General features: G+C 46.7%; 1 protein-coding gene across 2 annotated transcripts; it reads right to left on the reverse strand.

Moving 5' to 3' along the window:
• Positions 1-1,072: 1,072 nt before the first annotated feature.
• On the reverse strand, positions 1,073-16,953 carry YAE1 (YAE1 maturation factor of ABCE1). Of its 2 annotated transcripts, XM_085004911.1 has the most exons (4): positions 16,781-16,953; positions 15,348-15,469; positions 12,631-12,893; positions 1,073-2,263 (listed from the first exon to the last, which is right to left on the reverse strand). In XM_085004911.1, exons 1-4 carry the CDS (start codon positions 16,907-16,909, stop codon positions 2,235-2,237), a joined length of 543 nt encoding a protein of 180 aa, XP_084861037.1. In that variant the 5' UTR covers positions 16,910-16,953; the 3' UTR covers positions 1,073-2,234. The 2 variants fall into 2 exon arrangements, with proteins under 2 accessions (XP_084861037.1, XP_003360265.4); XM_003360217.6 differs by lacking the exon at positions 1,073-2,263 and having other exon boundaries at positions 10,280-12,893.
• Between the last annotated feature and the right edge of the window lie 56 nt (positions 16,954-17,009).

Below are 17,009 nucleotides of genomic sequence, written 5' to 3' on the forward strand. Positions count from 1 at the left end.
AGACAGTGGTCACATCCCCGGAAAATTCAATGTAGATTAAGCCGTACCCCCGCCCCCCATAAAGATATTTCATGTTTTAAAGAAACCATGGCATGAGGAAGTTTGAGTAAAGAAAAGGGTTGTAGAAAAAGGTGGAAGTGAAAGTTCAATTCAAGTCCCGAACGCTCCCCCGTGTAGTGGACCCTGGCCCTTTTGGGTGCCCAGCATCAGCCTCCTTCCCTGATTGGGGATCCCCCTCCCACGGCGGGAGGCTTGCTGGCAGACGTGACTCTCTTAGTGTGGGTGCAAGAGGTCCCTCTCTCTGTCCCCGGCAGGACGATTAACTGCACACTCTTGCCTGGGATTCAGGGTGGGAAGGGATTAGGGAAAACCCCGGATGACAGATTATCTGCAGCATCAGCAGCGTCGTCAAGTGTCGAAGTGGCTAGTGGTGGCTGGCAGGCTGCTGTCCCCCTCCCTTAAATTTCTGAGCTTGGTTTCCCCTTGGTTCCCTGCGATCCTCCAAGAATCTGGGGCTCGGGGGGGGGGGGGCGCTTCCGTTGACCAGAATCCATTCGCTGAGCACAGCCAAGAGCCCCGACAGGGCTCATCTCCTCGGGGCCTCAGTTTCCGCGTAAACACAATGATTTACCATCCAGGCTTGCGGGCCACAGTGGAGGGCAGATTGCACACTAGCTTGAGCTTTAGTTTCTCCAAGAGGCTTTTCCAATCCATCATCTCATTGGGCTCGGAGGGACAGGGGTACTCTAAGACACTGTAAGCAGTGCTTGTCCCCGTGCCGGAGCCTCAAGAAATGACAGCCACCGTGACTGACACAGATACGTGGGATATATTTTTAAGCGAAAAGATAAACCTGCTTTTGTTTATTCGGTATGATCTCATTTCAGTGGGATTTGTTTTGCACACCAACAAATCCTCTCTGAATATAGTAAGTACTCAATAGAGATCTGTTGAAACAATGAATTTCTATGAAATAACGTTGTGCCATTTGCTAGAAAGATCCTGGAAGAATCTGGAGAGGTTATTTACTAGTTTGCCAGGGGTGCTGTAACAAGATACCATGGACCAGATGTTCAACAACAGAAATTTATTTCCTCGTAGTCCTGGGGATTAGATACCCAAAGTTACGAGGCCTCACTCCTTGGCTTGCAGGCGGCAGGCTTCTTGCCGTGTGTTCACAGGCTCTTTCCTCCATGCACTCAGCGGGACGGCTCTGGGGGCGTCCAAATTTCTTCTTTAAGGGTAGTAGTCAGACTGGGGATGAGGCCCATCCTAACAGCCTCATTTAAACCCCATCGACTCCTTAGAGGCCCTTGCTCTCTCTCTTGGAACATTCTGAGGCCCTAGGGGCTAAGGCTTCGACATGAATTTGGGGGGACATACAGTTTAGTCCACAACTGGTGGCCACATGGTAGGTTTACTTTTCCTAAATAATCTTTTGACAATGTTTCTGTAATGTTTGGGTATTATTTTACATAGAGTCTAATTACTTTATCATTTGGAAAAGTAAGTGTTAGGATGAAAGTGTTTGTAATTGAGATGCAGTGACACCCTAGTGAGACCCTAGGCTTAGATCATTATTGTCGTCGTTGGCGTGACCGTCTGCCGGAGATTTGACGTTCTTTGCTGCAGGACTGACCTGGGCAGTGCAGGATGCATGGCAGCCCCTCCCCACAACTACTGCCAGGAGTACCCTTCCCTCCATCACTCTGGCAGCCAAAAACCGCCCCACCCCGCGCTTCCAAAAACCTCACTGATCACCGCCACTTTACTTTTATTTTTTAAATTTTTTGTCTTTTTGCCTTTTCTAGGGCTGCACCCGTGGCATGTGGAGGTTCCCATTCTAGGAGTCTAATCAGAGCTGTAGCCGCCAGCCTACGCCAGAGCCACAGCAATGCAGGAACCAAGCTGAATCTGGGACCTACACCACAGCTCACGGGAACATTGGATCCTTAACCCACTGAGCAAGGCCAGGGATCGAACCCGCAACCCCATGGCTCCCAGTCGGATTCGTCAACCACTGAGCCACGACGGGACCTCCTATGTCAGGGGAAGCTTGATTGTGTCTGAGTGAAGGCAGAGAATCAAGACAGGTCAACCTCTTGCTGCAGTTTATCCAAATTGCAGGCGTGATGCTCAGGAGAAAATGCAGCAAGAGCTAACGTGCGGTGAGAGCCAGGAACCTGCGCCAGGAGCTGTGCGCAGTGCTTCGCGCGTGCAGATTCACTCCATCTTTACCGCAACCTGCGATGAGCACCAGCACCTGCGAGAGGAAGAGACAGGCACAGGGTCCGCGACTTGTGGGAGACGGAGCTGCGGCTCAGAGCCGACGTTCTCAGCCACTGCAGGGTGCCCGCCCTCCCCTCCTGAGCGCGGAGGGTGCCCAACGCCTGGCAAGCGCTGCCTTACACCCCTCATGGTGCGTGATCCCCACGGAACAAGACGACGGCTGCCATGAGTTCCGCTTTACACACTCGGACACGAAGGGGCTCAAATCTCCTTGGGGAAGTAGACGGCTCACACGCACACCGTTTATTCACGGCAAACTTAACCAACGTTATTGCCACAATCAAGTCCATATCGAGAACCAAAGAAACGATATGAATATACAGACTCCTTCAAATCCCTGTAAGTTAGCAGTCACTTCTCATTGAATTTTCTGAGGTTCTGTCCGAGTGTCTTATTACTGGATATTATACATTGTGTAGAAGCGATTTATATGTATGATATTGGTTTTCCCCAGGAGTGAGTGCAAAAGAACACAACTGGGCTAACAGTAGTCCCAATTTTTTGAACCTTATTGATCTTTCTCTTTTAAAACAGAAGTAATATTGTAACAAATCCGATAAAAACTTTATTTCTTTAAGAGAAGGCAGTCCCAGAGATTTTTAAGAAAGCCAGTTTACTCATGCTGCCAAGAATGCACCCATGTTCTTGGCACACTACTCCCGTTATGGCTGGTGTAACTGGTAGCATCAGCCGAAGTAAAACCTTACAAAGCCTGGCCGAAAGAGAACTGAAGGCAAAAAGCAATGGCTTTTTTGGCATACTTGGAAAAATGTGTGAACTTCATAAACTTTTGCTGATTTCTTGTACCCCTTACCAGAGAGTAGTCCGGGGATCTTTTCCTGATCAACTGCTTGAATTAAGCATATTTGTCTTTTTCCCAGATTCTGATTTCCAGGATAAAGTAAATATTGTTCTTTTTCTTGAAAACGAATACTTCTCCAAATGGTTTTCTTTTCTTATTGTCAAATAGCCCAATGACATAAAAGATAGTTCTGAAAGGAAGTTCCCGTTGTGGCTCAGTGGTAACGAGCCCGACTAGTATCCACAAGGACTCGGGTTCGATTCCTGGCCTCACTCAGAGGGTTAAAGGATCCAGCGTTGCCGTGAGCTGTGGTGTACGCTGCAGATGTGGCTCAGATCTGGTGCGGCTGTGGCTTTGGTGTAGACCGGTAGGTGCCGTTCCTACTTGACCCCTAGCCTGGGAACTACCATATGCCACAGGTGTGGCCCTAAAAGGTAAAAAAAGAAGAAAAGTTCTGAAAAAGAAAAAACTCCTCTAATCCTGACTCTTTAATACATTTACCATAACTGAGAATAATCTTCAGATTTTTATCTCCGAAGTTTTACATCATTTGTACACATGCGTACATGACATCTGATGGCGACTTCCACTTAAAAAATGAGTATATGGTGTTTCCTTGCATGGATGTGTCAACATTTACTTAGCAATTCTATTGCTGGTTGTTTGTTTCCAATTACTTTCTAGTCGACATAGGCAGCCAATCTTTGTGTTGAAAGTTTCTGTTGCCCGTTTACTATTTTCTCAGGTCAAATTCCTGGCAGTGGGGTACCGCTGATTTGGTACCTACTCTGTCAAACCAGAAGCTACCCTGATTTTCACCACACTTAGCCCCTCTGCTCATTCTATCAATTGAACCACACCTGTCAATGGCCACTTACTCTGCCTCATTTTTTTCAAGCTGTCCCCTGGTTACTTGCTTTGCAACAGCCGTGACTGTGAGGAGGTCAGAGGTCTCCTGAGCACAGCACAGAGGTGGAGCCTGTGAGCAGCTGAGCAAACGCGGATCACACCCCTGACCCCAGTCCTGCTGCTGCCTTCGGGAGGCACGCCTTTGTTCTAGTACATCGAAATAAAACCTGGTCTCTGAGCTCTCGGACGGGATCACCATCAACACCACGCCCGACTCAGGAGGCCCACGAACCTCACTCGGGCCCACAAGGTTAAAATGCAGACTAATGACGTCTCGTTTGGCATCCTGAACAGCAAAACAAAGTTATTTCAAATGAAAATAATTTAATTGGCACCCACTGGGGATTTAAATGTCTAAATGAATTAAATGAGTTTTGGTCTGTGGCAGTAGTTTCTAGTACAGCTGGTAGATTAACATTTATGGTTAATTTTTAACAAGCAGTGATTTTATCACTGAAGGTTCCTAATGTACAATTTGCTGTTTCCCTGTACTTTATAATCACAAATTAGAATCCCTGGTTATTTTAGGATCTGATATTTGAAGAAAAGTGTTTTGCAATGTCTCCGAAGAAGAAAAAGTTCATTTTCAAGTTATTTACATTAGATCTTCATTTTGGTCCAGCTTCACTTTATTGACAAGAATGGTCGGTACTACTGCTGTCAAATCACTCATATATTATTACAAAGGATCTAACAAAATAATTTATGCTCAAAATTCTTTAGGAAACCTTGTAAGAAAGGAATATTATATAACAGTAAGTCTGCAATTCTTAAGGGAACAAGCTTAAATATGAGCTGGAATGAGTTTTATCTGATATGAGAAAAACTTACCTATAGATTTGCTGACTTAAAAAAAAGGTTGCAATGTATTTGCTAGGGTAACAAAGTAAGCTGTGGTCTCTCTGGACCTTCCTATCCGGTGAATCCTGAGTTGCCTGAGAGTGTGCGAAACAGAGTGAGGGGTGAGGCGGAGGGGGAGGTTACAGTTGAGGCAGTGCCCTCGGACAGAGGAGAAATGCTTCATGCATGTAAAATTCTGATTTTATACCACTTCCGTTCAAAGGCTTTGGGGTCTAGGTGTTTATTTTTAGGCCTCAGGGATTTAGAGACTGAAGGGTGTTTTCTGCTATGAACCAGCTTCCTGCCTGATGATTCTTTCATTTTTAAAATTCTTAGCCTCGAATTTTTAAAAAAGGGGTGCACCCTAACCCACCCAATTTTATAAACGACTTAATCTGGCACAGATAAGAGCTTCGGGATGATCGCTGGCTCCCTGCTCTTGGGCGCACAGCACATATCGGGGTGCACTAGCGCCACCCGGTGGCCTTGAGCGAATCCAACAGCTCCTTGGAAATAAACAGGATGCAGCTCAGGGCCTCTCTCTCAAGACAGAAACACGCAGGAAAGCACCAGGTTGGCGTCTGCAAAAGTGAATCTGCTGCACGTGGTTTGGATTCTACGTTGTTAACCTTCCCTATGGGAATATCGGGCTATTTACAGGGCAAGAAAAGAGTCTGGTGTATGTGAAAGACTCTTGGTTCTTTTCCGCAGACCTGTAGCAATAGCTACACCTCTCAATAGTGAATGCCTTGTTTTCGAAAGTAGGAATTTATGAAAAAGCTAAAGAAACATTATCACAGTGAGTGACACCAATTATCCTCTCCATGAGGCGTGTAGAGGGTCTAAGGAGTCCAAGGAGAATTTAGTTTCTGTTTATGCTACACACACTTTTTTTGGGTCTTTTTAGGGCTCCACCCATGACACACGGAGGGTCCCAGGCTAGGGGTCAAATTGGAGCTGCCGCTGCCGGCCTACACCACAGCCACAGCCACGCTGGATCCAAGCCACATCTCTGTACCTACACCACAGCTCATGGCAACACGGGGTGCTCACCCACGGAGGGAGGCCAGGGATCAAACCCAAGTCCTCGTGGATACTGGTGATTCGTTAACCATTAACCGCAGAGCCACGGCGGGAGCTCCCAAACACAGCTGTCTCTTCCCTTTCCTAGATGACCCAGTTTCTCCTCCCAGTGGGGAATGGAATCTCTCTTGATGTAAACAAAATTTTCGTTCCTTGTAGCTGCTTCTCATTACACACCATAAATACTACGTGCTGACTGGGGACGACTGGAAAAATGCAGCAAAGGAGACGCGAAGGGCCAGGGGAAGGTGCAGCTGCGCCCGCCCGCGAACGGTCGCCGCGGCCGTGTCGGTTCTGCACCTGCTCGCCGGGCGCCGGGGTCGCACGTGGGCTGCTCGGCACACGTGGTGCGGCCACAGGGCCCTGGGCTCCTCGCCTCCGGGGTGGGGGGACACCGCACAGCGCTGCTCAAAGGGCTGCCACGGGGAGGAGCAGATGACGCGGTGCAGCCTTCCGCCGCGCGTGTGCACATCGTGCCCCCGCTCCTGCTCTTGCTGCACCTCTCGACTGTGAGCGGACACGACGCTCCCGCTCCAAGCGTCCAAGGCCTTCTGCCAGGAGCACTTTTTGCGTCCTTCCGCATTTCTTCTTTTGCAGCTGTTTCTCTCTTCTGAATAGCTAAACTGCATAAGCGTAATTTAGTATCATTAAAAGTTACATTGAAATATTACTCATTTGTGTGGATTTTTTCTTTTTTCGGCTTTTTTAAGGGCCGCTCCTGGGGCAGCACATGCAGGTTCCTCGGCGAGGGGTTGAACTGGAGGTGCAGCCGCCGGCCTACCCCGCAGCCACGGCCACAGCCACGCCAGATGAGTCACATCTGTGACCCACAGCACAGCTCACAGCCACGCCAGATACCGAACCCACTGAGCGAAGCCAGGGATGGAACCTGCGTCCTCACGGATACCAGTGGGGTTCGTTAACCACAGAGCCACGACAGGAATGCCCCCATTTGTGTGATTTTTAATGATTGGTAAATATTACTGCTTTTGTGTTTCTATTTAGCTTAGTACAAGATGAAACCAGAATTTGTATAGTGGGTTTTTATTAATATGAAAATTAAAAGAAAAAACTAAAGGGCAAACATAAAGGTTAGTTTTCCCTTCTAAAAACAAAAGGCTGTACCATGATGTATTTTGGAACCCTGAATTCCCAGTTTTATTTCATTTTGGCTGGAAGACTCAGTTAATTTTCCTCGTATCAAGCGCCACATACGCATCTACACTCAGGCTGTGGTGCTAAGTGCCGGGATACAAGAGTGAGCAAGGGGTTTTCCTGAACAAATCTGAACTCTGAGGTACTGAAAGCGGCACAGAGGGAGCCCTGGGAAGGGCGACTACCTCTGCCTGAGAGTCAAAACATGAGCTGGCACTGAAGGATAAGTAGGAACGTGCTGGAAAGGATGAGGAGCTGAAGTGTCCTGGGCAGCCGGGAGTAAATTCAGAAGTTGGGAACTACCCATAAAGCACTGAAGCACTGTCCATAAGGAGTGTGGTATGGGAGTTCCCGTTGTGGTGCAGTGGAAATGCATCTGAGAGGAACCATGAGGTTGTGGGTTCGATCCCTGGCCTCACCCCGTGGGTTAAGGATCTGGAGTTGCTGTGAGCTGTGGTGTAGGTCACCGATGCAGCTCGGATCTGGCATGGCTGTGGCTGTGGCGAAGGCTGGTGGCTGTAGCTCTGATTAGACCCCTAGCCTGGGAACCTTCATATGCTGTGGGTGCGGCCCTAAAAAGCCAAAAAAAAGCAAAAGCAAAAGCAAGAGCGTAGCATGTGCCTGGTGGAGCAGGAGGCGCTTGGGCCTGGAAATGAAATTCAAGTTTACACTTTATCCAGTAGAAGTAAGGCGTAACGAGCAGGATGAGAAGCGCTGCTGCAGAGGAACTGTAAAGGGGACGGTGCAAAACGTGCAAAGATGGAGGGACAAGTGGGAGAACTGAGAGCCCGTCCGGCAGTTGCTGGTTCCGCAGCCACCAGGGATCTTAGCAAAACAGTCTGAAGCTGAGGAGTGAATGGGGAGACGGCTGACTCTCCCTCCAGTACGTTTGTTGAGAGAAGGAAGCAAATGAGAACAAAAGCAAAAAAAGCAACTATGGTGAAGTATCTTCATGATGGAGACCTGCGACTTTCACTGGAATAGAAACTGTAGAGCGAGAAGTCTGAAGGGCAGTCCACAAACACGACATGCGATGTTTACTTGTCTCTGGGTCTGAAATTACGCACGTCTCTCTAAAACGCCAAGTAAAGCTCTAAGGAGGTACCACCACACACCGGCCACAACGGCCATCACGAAAACACCTACAAATAAGGAACGTTGGAGAGGGTGTGGAGAAGGGACCCCTCCTGCCCGTTTACTGGGAATGTAAATTAGCACAGCCACTACGGAAAACCGTGGGGAGGCACCACCAAAAACTAAAGATAAGAGTTGCCACATGATCCAGCAATCCCACTTGTGGGCATATATCCAGACAACACTGTAATCTGAAAAGATCCATGCACCCCTATGTTCAAAGCAGCACTATTTATAACAGCCAAGACATGGAAACAACCTAAATGTCCATCAACAGAGGCATGGATAAAGAAAATGTGGTACATATATACAATGGAATAATACTCAGCCATGGAAACTACGGAAATAATGCCACTTGCAGCAACATGGATGCACCTACAGATTATCATACTCAGTGAGGTCAAAGGAGAAAAAGACTGTATGACATCATTTATATGTGCAATCTAAAACATGACTCAAATGAACTCACCTACGGAACAGAAACAGACTCGCAGACATTTAAAAAAACAGACTTGTGGTTGCCAAGTGGGGGTGGGATGGACTGGGAGTTTGGGACTGGCAGATGCAAACTATTACATGCAGAATGCATAAGCAAGGTCCTACCATATAGCACAGGTGACTACCTTCAATATCCTGTGATAGCCCACATGGAAAAAGAGTATTTAGAAAAAAAAGGGTGTCTCTATACCTATCTCTCCATCTTCGCCCGGAACACAAAGCTTTATTTCAGTTTGAAGATAGGTGACAACTACAACTTGGGCTTGGCTCAAGGCTTTTATTTTGGTTTAGCATAAACACAGTTTATGCTTAGTGCTAAGGAGATAAGCGAGGTAAGGATATAGGTAGGTGAATTCAGCTGCCCACTCCCTGCTTGTTTGTGTATCACAAAAATTTTGGTGGTCTCAGGAGCTCCAATGACTTCTGCATGTTGTGGGCACGGCCAAAACAAACAACAACAACAAAACAAAACACCCCCAAATTGGCCGTCAAATGTCACTTGATATCCTCAGCATGTCTGAATATGTCCTGAAATACTATGCGCTCTTCTGGCTTAAATCTGTTGCTTGAATTTCGTCATGTTCAGTGAGCTCTGAGGAGGTTCTAAGATCACAAGAGTACATTTTCTCAATCTCTCTTTTTTTTTTTTTTTGTCTTTTTGCCTTTTCTAGGGCCGCTCCTGCGGCATATGGAGATTCCCAGGCTAGGGGTCCAATAGGAGCTGTAGCTACTGGCCTACGCCAGAGCCACAGCAACATGGGATCCGAGCCACGTCTGCAAACTACATCACAGCTCATGGCAACGCCAAGTCCTTAACCCACTCAGCAAGGGCAGGGATTGAACCCGCAACCTCAAGGTTCCTAGTCGGATTTGTTAACTACTGCGCCACGACGGGAACTCCTCAATCTCTTGAAAGACCCATTTTATCAGATTTTCTCTCTCACCGTGTCTTTTAGAATAGATGGTAGATACACATTAAGATTATCAATGAGGCAACCATTTGGTGTCTCTGAAGTAAAGCGTGTTTTATATATATATACAAATTTGTATTCTGGGCCAAAATATAATGAAAAACCCTTTTCTGATCTTATATGCTTAGGTCCTGGAGCAAAAATCTGGATCTAATTTTTCCACGCTAGACTAAGAATATTGCTACAAGTAATAGAGATGTCAGTGGTTTGATGCTTTATCACTAAGTGAATATGAAGCAAAACTGTAATTAGGAATAATCTGGCACATTGTCAGGTAGCAGGCTAACTCATTCATACTTGGAAAGACTAAGTACTTGAGCATGAAACATACATACATACATATATATATTTTTGGTCTTTTTGCCATTTCTTGGGCCGCTCCCACGGCATATGGATGTTCCCAGGCTAGGGGTCCAATTGGAGCTGTAGCCACTGACCTACACCACAGCCACAGCAACGCAGGATCCGAGCCGCCTCTGCAACCTACACTACAGCTCACAGCAATCGCCAGATGCTTAACCCGAGCGGGGCCAGGGATTGAACCCACAACCTCATGGTTCCTAGTCGGATTCGTTAACCACTGAGCCACGATGGGAACTCCCATGAAATGTATTTTTAATGGAATTGTATCCTTACTTTTAAATAAAACTAAAACAAACTTCAACAAATATTATATGATATCATTCATATGTGGAATCTAAAAAATATACAAATGAACTTATTTATAAAACAGAAATAGATTCACAGACATAGAAAACAAATTTATGATTACAAAAGGGGGAAGGGGTGAGGAATAAATTAAGAATTTGAAATTAACACACATACCCTAGTATATACAAAACAGATAAGCAACAAGGACCTACTGCACAGCACAGGGAACTACAGCCAATATTTGGTAAGAAGATACAAGGGAAACAACGTGTGTGACTGAATCACTTTGCTGCACACCCGAGACCTCAGTCAATCATACTTCAGTAACAACCGAAACCATTTTTTTTTTTTTTTTTTTGTCTTTTTAGGGCAGCACCAGCAGCATATGGAGGTTCCCAGGCTAGGGGTCGAATTGGAGCTGTAGCTGCTGGCCTGCACCACAGCAACGTGGGATCCAAGCCTTGTCTGTGACCTACACCACAGATCATGGCAATGTCAGATCCTGAACCCATCGAGGGAGGCCAGGGATTGAACCCGAGTCCTCATGGATGCTAATCGGGTGAGTCAATCCCTGAGCCTCGACCGGAGCTCCCTTTTTTCTTTAAAATTTCGGGATAAACCTTTTGGAGAGAGGACTGTCTCCCTTCTCATCTTGGATGCCAGTCAGATTCACTTCTGCTGAGCAGAGATGGGAACTCCCTGAAGCAAACTTTAGTATCTTACTTTTAATCATCAGTATAAACATTTCTTCAGCTTCTTAAACTTATTAGCCTCTTAATTTCAATATCTATAGGTATCTACATATCTATATATCTATGTGTGTCTACTTACAACTTTAGCCATTAGGTTTTTATTTATTTTATTTTTTGTCTTTTTTGCCATTTTCTTGGGCCACTCCTGTGGCATATGGAGGTTCCCAGGCTAGGGGTCCAATGGGAGCTGTAGCCGCCGGCCTACGCCAGAGCCCCAGCAACGCGGGATCCGAGCCGCGTCTGCGACCTACACCACAGCTCACGGCAACGCTGGATCCTTAACCCACTGAGCAAGGGCAGGGACTGAACCCGCAACCTCATGGTTCCTAGTCGGATTCGTTAATCACTGCGCCACGACGGGAACTCTGCCATTACATTATTTTTTATTCCTCTGATTAGCTGATGAGGTCCTAACCACAAGACAACATGACAGGCGCAGAAGGCTAAGTCCTCACAAAACAACAGTTGATGGAGTTCTTGATATATTCAATGGACTGGTTGTGTCTCTGGAGCCCCAGGACACAGGCTTGATCCCTGGTCTGACACGGTGGGCTACAGGACCCAGTGTGGCCACAGCCATGGCACAGGTTACAACTGTGGCTTGGATCTGATCCCTGGCCTGGGAACTACATGTGCTGTGGGGTGGCCAAAAACGAAAAACAAAACAGCAACTGATGCTTGAACCACATGGGTCTGAATTGCAAGGAGGGTCTACTTATGCTTGGATTTTTTTCAACAGTAAATACCACAGTACTACACGATCTGAAGTTGATTTAATGGCAGACCCATAACTGTAGACATGGAGGGCCGGCCATGAGTTAGTTATATGAGAATTTTTGACCTCATGCTGGGTGGGCACACCTAACGCCTGTGTTGTTCAAGGGTCAACTGTGGCCTGATTCTTTCTTCATTGTTGTTAATTCAGAGTCTGAAAACGCTTGACTTTCATCAGAAACTGGAATTTCTGAGCACATCTTAACACTACATAAAAATTACCAGTGACAGGAGTTCCCAATGTGGCTCAGTGAGTTATGAACCTAACTAGTATCCATGAGAATGTGGGTTTGATCCCTGGCCTCCATCAGTGGGTAAAGCATCTGGAGTTGCTGTGGCCACAGTGTAGACTGGCAGCCACAGCTCCAATTGGACCCCAGCCTGGGAACTTACATATGCTGAAGGTGTGGCCCTAAAAAAAAATTACCAGTGACAAAGATAACAGGCTTATGGTACATTTAAGAGTGTTAATTCTGAAAACCTTTCAAACTTCTGTGAAGTGTTCAATGTGGAAACCAGTACAAGTTTTGGTTCTAGCTTGTTCAGAAACAAAACGCTCTATGAATGTTCCTGACATTATTTTCATTATTACAGCGAAGATAATTTTACAGCTGTTTGAGGTGCTGTAACACGTCTACTGACACCCCCAGCTGTTTCACCAAACTGGCCGTCTGCTCCAAAATCCAAGTGAGGCTTGGGTTTTCGGAACGTGCAGGCTCCTGCGTTCCGCAACATTTTAAAGATGAACAGGCTACCCCACTGAGGTTCTTACCACAGCTTTCGTTAACCTCAGCGTGACCGTCACAGAATCTTTCCTCCTCGGCTTCGTCAAGCTCTTCCTCAGCTGGAGCTACATGACCAAGGTCCATGTCCTGAATGGAGTCCAACAAACCCACAACACGGGGCTGTGAAATGACTGATTTCAGACGTCTGAGCACATACTCTTCACACTGGCCAACTGCATCCAGAAGATTATTTATCTCACTGATCAAAGCTGAACTATTATCATGAAGGTGACACCAGGAGAGCAAAGCGCTGAGCAAAAATATAAACAAGAGTTAAACAGGAAAACAATTACGCAATCAAAGGCTTTTAGAATTCTTGACGCTAAGCTTACAAGTTTCTCTTAAAATTATTAATAATAGTAACACAAGTCAATAATCAGGAAACTAAAAAATACAAGGATATTATCTTTCAATAGGAATTAAACAATTGGACTTAATCGTATAAACTGTTTCTAAGTCACGACCTCTTCTTCAAGCTCCACACCCACTTTTCTTGATTTTAGATTCTCCCCTCATGACTGTGTCGCTTCTGCTGAAGAGGGACACAACTCAGAGAACGAGCTGAGAAATTAGCTCCTCCTTTAAGGACATCGACCTGCTTCCAAACCAGTGATTTGCAAGACGGGAGGCACACAGAAGCACCTGGGAAACTTTTAAACTCAGCAAGGCCCAGTCATACCCAAGACCAATTAAATCAGAATCTCTCCGGGGATTTTTTTTTTTCCCCTTTTTTCTTTTTAGGGCTGCGCCTGCAGCATGTGGAAGTTCCCAGGCTAGGGGTCAAATCAGAGATGCAGCTGCCGACCTACACCAGAGCCTCAGCAACACGGGATCCGAGTCAGGTCTGCAACCTATACCACAGCTCACGGCAACGCCAGATCCTTAACCCATTGAGTGAGGCCAGGGACCGAACCCACATCCTGATGGATACCAGTCAGGTTCATAACCCACTGAGCCACAACAGGAACTCCCATCTGCGGATAATTTTTAAAGCTTCTCAGCTGATAAGAACGTACAATCAGGGTTAAAAACCACTGTTCTAACCATACAGTTGTTTGCCATCAAAACTAAAGGTTTGGGGGGGAAAAATATTTTTTGGTCTTTTTGTCTTTTTAGGGCTGCACCTGAGGCATATGGAGGTTCCCAGGCTAGGGGTCCCATCAGGGCTGTAGCTGCCGGCCTACACCAGAGCCACAGCAACTCGGGATCCGAGCTGCGTCTGTGACCTACACCATAGCTCAGGGCAATGCCGGATCCTTAACCCACTGATCGAGGCCAGGGATCGAACCCTTGGCCTCATGCATGCTGGTCAGGCTCGCTAACCGCTGAGCCACCAGGGGATGAAAGTTTTCGGACAACTTCACCTTTTCAACTTATGTGAGAGAGCAGACACTTTGCTGAGCAAACAATTTTCTTGAAAGTTAGAATTCTTCCAGCCTTAATAAATACCTTTACTTTTCCTGTACAGATAGTACTTGTATCTTTTGACATTTGAGACTGCTCATGTCATGAAATAACAGTTGTGGGAAGTAATAATGTTTTTAAAAATGGAATCAGTTGATATAAGATTTAGCAATAGGCTTTCTAAATATAAAAGATTAATTTAACTTGATGGAAGGACAAATACGTGATCTTTTTCCCACTGTGCACTATAAATGCTGATTCCTGACAGCTGAATTTTATAAAACTTCAAAAAATTTTTTTCCTTTTTTTATGGCCACACCTGCAACATATGGAAATTCCCAGACTTGGGGTCGAATAAGAGTTGCAGCTGCAAGCCTTTGCCACAGCCATGGCAACACCACATCTGGGCCCCATCTGTGACCCACCCCACAGCTTGAGACACCGGATTCTTAACTCACTGAGCAAGGCCAGGGATTGAACCGGCGTCCTCATGGAGACTATGTCAGTTTTTAACCTGCTGAGCCACAAAAGGAATGCCTCAAACCTCAAACTTTTTGTTTTGATAGTTTTTATTTTTTATCTTTTTTTTTTTTTTTTGGCTGTACCCATAGCATGCAGAAGTTTGTGGGCCAGAGGTCAAACCCAAATTGCAGTTGCAACCTGCATCACAGCTGGGGCAATGCCAGATCCTTAACCCACCATGCCACAAGGGAACTTCTTATATCTTCCTAAAATCAGTGACTTCTTGAAGCATTTTATGCTGTTCTCTAAAGAAGGCAGTTTAAAATGTACAAAGCATCAAGGATACACCTGTCATGCTCCCAGCTCCATGTGTCATGTGATCACTTGGTTCTGAAACACGTCATTACTGCCATGGAATCTTGATGGGTGTTCAAAGTTCAGGATAAAGTAAATGGAATCATTTTTCTATCACCGGCTACAATCTTCATCAAGTCCTTCTGGTCTAGATGTCTAGTAGACTGTTGTGCCACATGCGCAAGACTAAAAGCTTTATTCAAAATTTGAAGTTCTTTTTAATTCCTTGAGGTATAGATTGGCGGTGATTCCGTTAGCAAACAAATACATATCCCTATCGTTTCTTGGCAATAAAGACAACACCTGGCTCACATATTAAAGCGGATGAACTTTTGACGTTTTGAAGGCGACTTTATTCTACTCTCTGCAGCACCCTCTTACAGTTAACACTAGGAAAAGCACTTCAGTTTAAACATTTTATTTTTAAAAGTCCTCCAGTAGTACTGAGGTTAAAATGATTCAGCATTTAAGTTTTAAAAATTACCTCAATGTTCCTCTGAGTTGTCCATAACTTATAATGACTCCTGCACCTTCCTTATAGCCTTGATTGAAGCCTTGCTGAAGAGTTACTGCTTTGCCAGCATCTATCCCATCTCTATAACCCTCCTAAATATAAGGAGATAACGAAGAAATTACCGCTGTAACTAACACCAAGTAAACCACCGTAGGTTTTCCCAATAAGTCAGAGACCCAATGTACAAAACTGATGAGATAGGCCTTACTGTGTTATCCTGCTTCTGTAACACATGGCATTGCCACCCACACAACCAGAGTAGACTATGCTTCTCATAAAAGTTTACTATTGGTTTTTCCCTTCTTGACGTCTAGACCCACTGGGCGCATTTACAGATACTGATTCTATATAGTTTAAAAAACTGTGTTAGCAATAGCTCCACAGAAAGTAAACATGAAGAATTAAGCGTCTGGTCCCTTGGCGACTGGATGGGTGTGGGTGGATGGGGCGGGGCAGTGAACAGGGCTACCGAGGTCTTGGAAGTGAAGTAGGGAAATAGGAAACTGGTTTAGCAAAAAGATGAGAGGCTTGGTTTCGGAAATTTTGCTTGATCCCTACATTCAAATAACCTGCAAATTCTCTGTGGCAGGGATTCTGTCCTGCAAAGCACTCAAAAGATGCCCAACACATACTGGTCTAGGCTCAGCCTCACATACGGCATTTCTATTTCAGAGTATTTGCCAAGCAACTATTATTTTACTGAAACATTAAATAAGGGCAGATTTGATGGCAATTTAATGGCTGGCAAGGATATTAGGTGGAATGAACTTCATCATTTGGTACTCATCCCGAGCTGAGCTCCCAGCGCTTCGCCCGGAAACTGGGTGTGTGGTATTAAGCAGCGTCCCGGTGAATAGCAAGACAAATTAGAGACAGATAATTCACATTCAGTCACAACCCCCCCCCCAACCCCACAATCACAGTCCCTTACCGGCCACCGGCATTCCACTCTCGCCTTCCCACACCGCCCTTCGACACCAGTCTCAGTTCAGTTTTTCCACCTGTCTCGGTGAACTCCCCTTCTACCTTTCGGGTGCCCCATCCCCCAAGCAACCCACGTACACTGTGCACGTGTCCTTCGACAGACGTCATTAGAACGGTGTATACTTTTCTCCCCCACCCCTTCCTCGCCGTCCCCAGCAAACCGAAGCGCTTCCAAGCCCAGAACGACTTTATTTCAGTCCGTCCCCAGCATCCCACGCAGCCCGCGGGCGCCCGCGGAGCGCGCACGCTTCCAGGTACCGCCCTGGGAAATGCTGGCAGGACGCGGACCGCGCTGAGCGGCAAAGGGTCGGGAGGGCAGCGCCGGGCCAGGCCCGGACTCGCCGGCCTCCTCGCTCGGGACCGCGCTTCCCCGCAACGCCCGGCACGGCAAGGGCCCCCCGCCCCCCACGCAGCTTTACTTTGACTCGTCTCTGCATGTGGCTCCGCCATTCCCGCTGCACCAGGAGCGTCTCGTCCGCTTCCTCGTCAAACACGTCCCCCTCCTCGCCAGGACCTGGGACCAGAGCTGCGGCTTGAATCCACGACATCACCGAGGGAGCCCCCGCGCGGCACGGCACCGGAAGCGCCGGCCACTCCTTCCGGCCCGGGGGCGGGGCGGAGGCTGCGAGCCGAGCCCGCGGGACCGTT

This window comes from Sus scrofa, chromosome 18 (assembly GCF_054392235.1).
Source record: "Sus scrofa isolate SSC_HxYL_T2T_F1_AM1 chromosome 18, Sscrofa_HxYL_maternal_Yorkshire_Landrace_v2.0, whole genome shotgun sequence".
NCBI lineage: Eukaryota > Metazoa > Chordata > Mammalia > Artiodactyla > Suidae > Sus > Sus scrofa.

What these genes read in the sequence shown, in the direction of transcription:
- YAE1 (XM_003360217.6), bottom strand. Translation starts at nt 16,909, where the DNA reads ATGTCGTGGATTCAAGCCGCAGCTCTGGTCCCAGGTCCTGGCGAGGAG. An exon ending in ACATGCAGAGACGAGTCAAA is followed by an intron (nt 15,470 to 16,780) that starts GTAAAGCTGCGT and finishes CCTTATATTTAG; the next exon opens with GAGGGTTATAGAGATGGGAT. An exon ending in CAACTCAGAGGAACATTGAG is followed by an intron (nt 12,894 to 15,347) that starts GTAATTTTTAAA and finishes ATTTTTGCTCAG; the next exon opens with CGCTTTGCTCTCCTGGTGTC.